At 37.3% G+C, this 6,349-nt stretch overlaps 1 protein-coding gene across 5 annotated transcripts in view; it reads right to left on the bottom strand.

Moving 5' to 3' along the window:
- The window catches only part of LOC128248169 (uncharacterized), an 11,313-nt gene that overhangs the window by 3,338 nt on the left and 1,626 nt on the right, over positions 1-6,349 (bottom strand). For all 5 annotated transcript variants that reach the window (XM_052969038.1, XM_052969040.1, XM_052969042.1 and 2 more), the window contains 3 exons: positions 4,906-5,025; positions 2,274-2,358; positions 81-203 (listed from right to left, as the gene is read on the bottom strand). In XM_052969038.1, coding sequence (XP_052824998.1) covers positions 81-203; positions 2,274-2,358; positions 4,906-4,941 — 244 coding nt within the window. In that variant the 5' untranslated portion in view covers positions 4,942-5,025. The remainder of the gene's footprint in view (positions 1-80; positions 204-2,273; positions 2,359-4,905; positions 5,026-6,349) is intronic.

Below are 6,349 nucleotides of genomic sequence, written 5' to 3'. Positions count from 1 at the left end.
ATATATATAATAGTATGTCAACAGTAATCTTGTTGGATATTAAATATCTAAATGAAGTAGTTTTGATAGGATTTACTTACATACTTTGACAATTCGTAGCTGATAATGTTTGCATTCTAGTAGTTTGCAATCTATTCTTGATTTCCAGATTCCTCTTTCACCGTTACAGATGCATTTTTCTTCGTAGTAACAACCTTGGCAATCTGAGTTCAGAATAAAATATGGTATATATTTATAAATTAAAAGGAAATCACTGTACTTCGTTATTTAAAATAGTGGAATCAATGAACATTCTATTTGTTATTTCTTTACTGTCCACAAGGGGCTAAACATAGGGGGGGTCAAACAAGGACAGTCGATTACATCGACCCCAGTGCGTAACTGGTACTTAATTTATCAACCTCGAAAGGATGAAAGGTAAAGCCGACCTCGGCGGAATTTGAACTCAGAACGTAACGGCAGACGAAATACCGCTAAGCATTTCGCCCGGCGTGCTAACGTTTCTGTCAACTCTTTGTCTTAAATGAGCATTCTATTTGTGTATTTTCGAACCTAAGGCCTTCCCTGTAAATGTAATTCCTCGAAATATCCATTTCTCCTCTGGGCACAAAGCCCGAAATTTTGGGGGATAAGATCAGTCGATTATATCAACCCCAGTACGCAACTGGTACTTAATTTATCGACCCCGAAAGGATGAAAGACAGACGAATACCGCTAAGCATTTCGCCCGGTGTTCTAACGTTTCTTCCAGCTCGCCGCCTTAATTCATTGAAATATTGAATTGCATAAGGTGGTGAGCTGGCAGAAACGTTAGCACGCCGGGCGAAATGCTTAGCGGTATTTCGCCTACCGTTACGTTTTGAGTTCAAATTACGCCGAGGTCGACTTTGCCTTTCATCCTTTCGGGGTCGATAAATTAAGTACCAGTTACGCACTGGGGTCGATGTAATCGACTTAATCCCTTTGTCTGTCCTTGTTTGTCCCCTCTATGTTTAGCCCCTTATGGGCAATAAAGAAATAAGAAACCTCATCACGCCGGTCGAAATGCTTAGCGGTATTTCGTCTGTGTACGTTCTGAGTTCAAATTCTGCCAGGGTCGACTTTGCCTTTCATCATTTCGGGATCGTTAAATTAAGTACCAGTTGCATACTGGTATCGATCTAATCGACTGACCCCACCTCCCCCCCAAATTTCGGGCCTTGTGCCTATACTAGAAATGAATACTGAATTGCATAGCTGCATGTCAGTGATGGTGTTATGACACGGATAAAGAACGTTCTAGTGCATGGAATGATGGAATGTGCCGGAGTATTAATCCATATAAAAATAATCTGGAAATGCCTAATAAATGAATACGCTGAGGCGATTATGAAATCTATATTAGATTATGAAATCTATAGTAGAAAACATTATAGAGTATTTATAAATATAGAAGGAAAAAGCAGTGAAGTGAGCCAAATGTATAATACAAGACAGCTTCGAATTGGTCAACATTTTAATACACATTTTTATGCATGATTTACGTATCTCCTTAGACTTAGAATGTAATTCAGCTCTGAACGGCTGCCGAGTTTTCCTCCCAAGAAAGACGCATTTGCTGAATAATTTTTACTGTGTAATGGAAGAAATAGCTATAAGCACACATAGATAACTGCGTACACCGTAACAGTTGCAACTGAATATCTGTTATATTTGTATTTGATATAAATCTTATTAGGTGTCAATCTCACCCATCTGGTTGACATGAATTAATTTGCGTTAGCATGCCGGCCAAAATGCTTGGAGACATTTCGTCCGCTTTTACGTTCTGAGTTCAAATTCCATCGAGGTCGATTTGCATTTTATCCTTTCAGATCGTATCACTTTTAAAGTGATACGGAAAATAGAAACAGGTCATATTTTGCTGTTAAGCAGTGTTTATCGTTCTGAATGTAGTCGTGGGGGACAATATGCGGTTCTGCGGAGAAATGCAGCATTTTGTTCTTGAGTTCAGAGATATTAAGTGTTAAAGTTTTCTATTGCATCAGTGTTTAACTGTATTTTCGGATAAATTACTTCTAGATCTGATTCCCAACTGAGAAGAGCACAAACTTAGGGAAATTGTCCTAGTGGGATACTCATCCCCAGGAATAGCTCAGAAGAAAATCCAGTAGGTTTGGAGATTTGAAATATTAGAATGGGCAAGTGGAACTCAGATGTATTGCTTGGAATAAGCATTGACTATGGTCGACTTTAGTCAACACGATCAGAAGATGAATAACATGAAAACTTACTCCGAGTTATAAGTTGATTCACAACGACATCACCACCTTCTCGAGCTCGAAGAACTGGAAACAAAGCCATTGGATATATACACATCTGTAGAAAAAATAGAAGCATGTTAAATATCGCAATATTAATTGTTTTCATTTGATTCCTGGTTTGTTATTTCTAAGAAATAATTGAGTACAACTGACATTTTCGAAAACATCAACATCAAGGTATTTAGCTGCATGTACATTTTACAAATGACCAGATTGGGTCAATTATGTTAGACATAGAAAGATATCAAACATTTATGTGGTTGATCGAATTCACCGTCTTAACAAAAACATATTCGGAATTTGGTCTCATCCTCATAAGGTTCTTTAATAAATCTCTATTCACAGTGAACTATCTCTAGTTTTGGAATCATGCGATAGACGGACCTATCCTAACGAAGGGCAGTATTTGTGACCCAGTTATTTATCTACATGATAGTCTCATGATTAGTGTCTCAAAACAATTGAAATAATCTTTAAATTTCATTCAAGAACACCTCCCACCTCTTTCTCTCTACGATGCTTGGGACTAGTTTTCTAGAAACATATTTTGGAAGACCACTCATCCTTGATCTGTTTGGAAACTGCAAAATCAATGTCGTTATATTTAGCGTTAACAAAACTCGTAACTGGGTTTCGATATCCTGACTCCTCTGCGTGTCTATGAAATCCCTCCGCCATTGGCATGTTGCCTCGGAAACCTCTTGTCAAATGCACTGTAGCAGCGTGTGCAGACGGATCTCTCTCGACCAACACACTATCAACAATATTGCAGTCTAATGTTCAGTTTTGATTCCAAAACGTATTAATGCTCTCAGCTCTAACATCATTCATTTCCATGCAGATGCTATCACTCGACTGTAACATTCATCAGACAAGCGTAATTACGTAAAGTCTTGAATTATTGCATCAAATTTGCATTGTCTCTATAGAGAGTCCACGAAAACATTTTCCAATGCATATTTTGTCTCATTCAACGAACACAAAAACTCAGACTATGAGACATATTGAATATCCATCACTTCTATTTGAAGATAAGAGGAGTTAAATTTGTTATGAATACCAAGCAGCACTAGCACTGATGTTATCTTCTGCCAATTCTACATTCGTAACAGCTTAGACACATTCCAAAACCTGGCCTTTCTCTTTAAACTTAGAATGTACTTCAGTTCTGAACGGCTGCCGAGTTTTCCTCCCAAGAAAAACGCATTTGTTGAATAATTTTTACTGTCTAATGGAAGAGATAGCTATATGCACACATAAATAACTATGTACAATGTAACAGTTACAATTGAATATCTGTTATATTTGTATTTTTGATATAAATCTTATTAGGTGTCGATCTCCCCCATCTGATTAACATTAATTAATTTGCGTTAGCATGCCGGCCAAAATGCTTGGAGACATTTCGTCCGTTTTTACGTTCTGAGTTCAAATTCCATCGAGGTTGGCTTTGCATTTTATCCTTTCGGATCGCTATAAAAATTAGCAGTTGAACATTGGGGTCGATAAAATCGATTTAATTCTTCTCCCGAAATTACTGATTTTGTGCTAACATTTCAAGCTAATATTTATTAATTTGTGACAACTTGGACGTTTCTTTGTAGTCGCTTTATCTGCGGGACAGCAGTGGAATTGTTATCAAATCACTTATTTTAGTTGTGTGAAGACTCCTTGGAAAATAAATGTAGTTATATACCAGTTAAAGTTATTTCATTTCCTTTTAAAATAAAATAGGCGCATGGCTCAGTGGTTGGAGCATCGGCCTCTCAATCATGATGTAGTGAGTTCGATCTTACGACCGGGTTGTGGAGTGTGTCCTTGAGCAAGACACTTTGTTTCACATTGCTCCAGTTTACTCATCTGTAGAAATGAGTTTCTAAGTTGTATCGACTATTCCATTTCCCCTGAAGAACATCGATGGTGTGGAGAAGGGCGGCTGGTATGCATGGGCGATTGCTGGTCTCCCATAAACAACATTGCTCGGATTTGTGCTTCACAATGGACATTTCAAGATGAAATCCAATTGTCATTCATGCCCGTAGGGGTTCTTTACCTTTATTGCTCTACATTATTTTTTCAGTCATTGAGCAGCAGCAAATCTAGGACACTACCTTGTAGGGTTTAGCCTGTCAAACTGATATAAGTAATTATTTTTCGATTAACTGCTGCACTTATTCTATTGATAGATATCTGCCGAACCGCTAGCCAACAGTGACGTTCAACAAACTGACATCAGTTGTTAACGTGGAAGCGATGAGGACAAATGCTAAGATGCCCTTATTCAAGCCCACAAACACACATTTATATCGACGGACTTCTCTACAATTTCCTTCTGACAAACACACATATAAGGATTTGTCAGGGTTAGAATTAGTGACACTCAATGAAGGCGCCTTGGCGTGAGGGTGAACTTGAGAAGACAGGGTTAAGAAGCAAACTTCTTGACCACGCTGACACGTAGGCTCCCATTAATTGATATCCTGAGGAAAAACATTGAATATCGTAGTTCATATTCCACTCCTTTAAAACATGAATAATTTGTCAAAAGGTAAAAACATTTCATATGATTAGAACAGGAACAACTGGATAAATATATACCTACATAGAATGTGAATCGTATCCAATATATCGGTGGCATTTCATTCAGCCTGTGTTGGTCGCTATTTCACTTAACTGATTGCAATAATTCAATACTGAACCATATGTACTGTTTCACATCAATCTATAATAATAATAATAATAATAATAATAATAATAATAATAATAATAATAATAATAATAATAATAAAAATAAAATGGTCTGACGCCCCGAACAGAAGATGCAGAAAATTCAGAGGCAATGGATCATATTGTTTCTGGCTGACCAGTCCTCACTGACAAAGAGCACCTCATAAGACATGACAGACTAGGGCACTACATCCACCAGAATGTTTATAAACACTACAAAATTAAATCTCCTGATAAGTGGTACAGAAACCATCCAGATGATGTAGTAAATAGCGAAGGCGTCACCGTCCTTTGAAACTCCCCAATACAAATGAACAGAAAAATTGACTCCAATTGACAAAGTTTTGTGATCGAGAACTACAACAGAAGAACTTGTCTCTTAATAGATGTGGCTGTCCGACAAGATCATAATATCTTAAGAAAGTAATACGAAAAGCTTTCTCACTACAAAGATCTACAAATTGAAATCCCAGAAATGTGGAAGCTTAGTATTCTGATAATACCAGTAGTAATTGGTGCGTTGAGAATGATAAAGAAGGGAGCTGAGAAGTATATTAAGCAACTCCCCGGTAACTTTCATATCCGTGAACTACAAAAGAAAATATTGATAAGCACATCGAACGCAAATAATTACATGCATATATACATATATACATACACTCTCCGTCTAAAATGGAATAAACGCGGTGATAATTTTAGCATGCATAGCAAAACAAATATGCCCTTGCTACTCTTGGCCTCCGGTGGATGCATCGTACTCAGGCAGCTAAAATGAAGTTATAATGAAAAGAAACCACAAATAATAATAATAATAATAATAATAATAATAATAATAATAATAATAATAATAATAATAATAATAATAATAATAATAATAATAAGTACCAGGCAGTGACTCTCATGGCTTCTGATCTTAATTGATTGGAAGTGTTATCATGTACATTGGTTTGTCTTGATATAAAAAGCTGGGCTACATCAAATATTCTGCTGAATACCACAGATTTGCTTGTCAGTTGAGTATGTCCCTAAGTAGCTGACGATATGTGAATCTCTGATCACGAGCAGAAGTAGTAGGGGAGCATCATAGCCATGTGCTGAGAGGAATTCTTTGGGGTTTGAATAATTCACCTTTGGAAACATGGGTGTTTTGCTCAACATCCTTGAACAAATCTTATTCTTATTCAGGGACCCTTTGAGCGGGATGGGCTACTCGACCTGAAGAAAATTCTAACTGGGCCCCACCTGCGCGGTCATGCGCTGTTTATCTTGATATGAGATCACCATGTCGCGCACATATGGTTGTGATGCATGTGCCTGGC

Source organism: Octopus bimaculoides, chromosome 6 (genome assembly GCF_001194135.2).
Source record: "Octopus bimaculoides isolate UCB-OBI-ISO-001 chromosome 6, ASM119413v2, whole genome shotgun sequence".
Lineage (NCBI taxonomy): Eukaryota > Metazoa > Mollusca > Cephalopoda > Octopoda > Octopodidae > Octopus > Octopus bimaculoides.
This window is presented reverse-complemented; position numbering and strand designations above follow the sequence as displayed.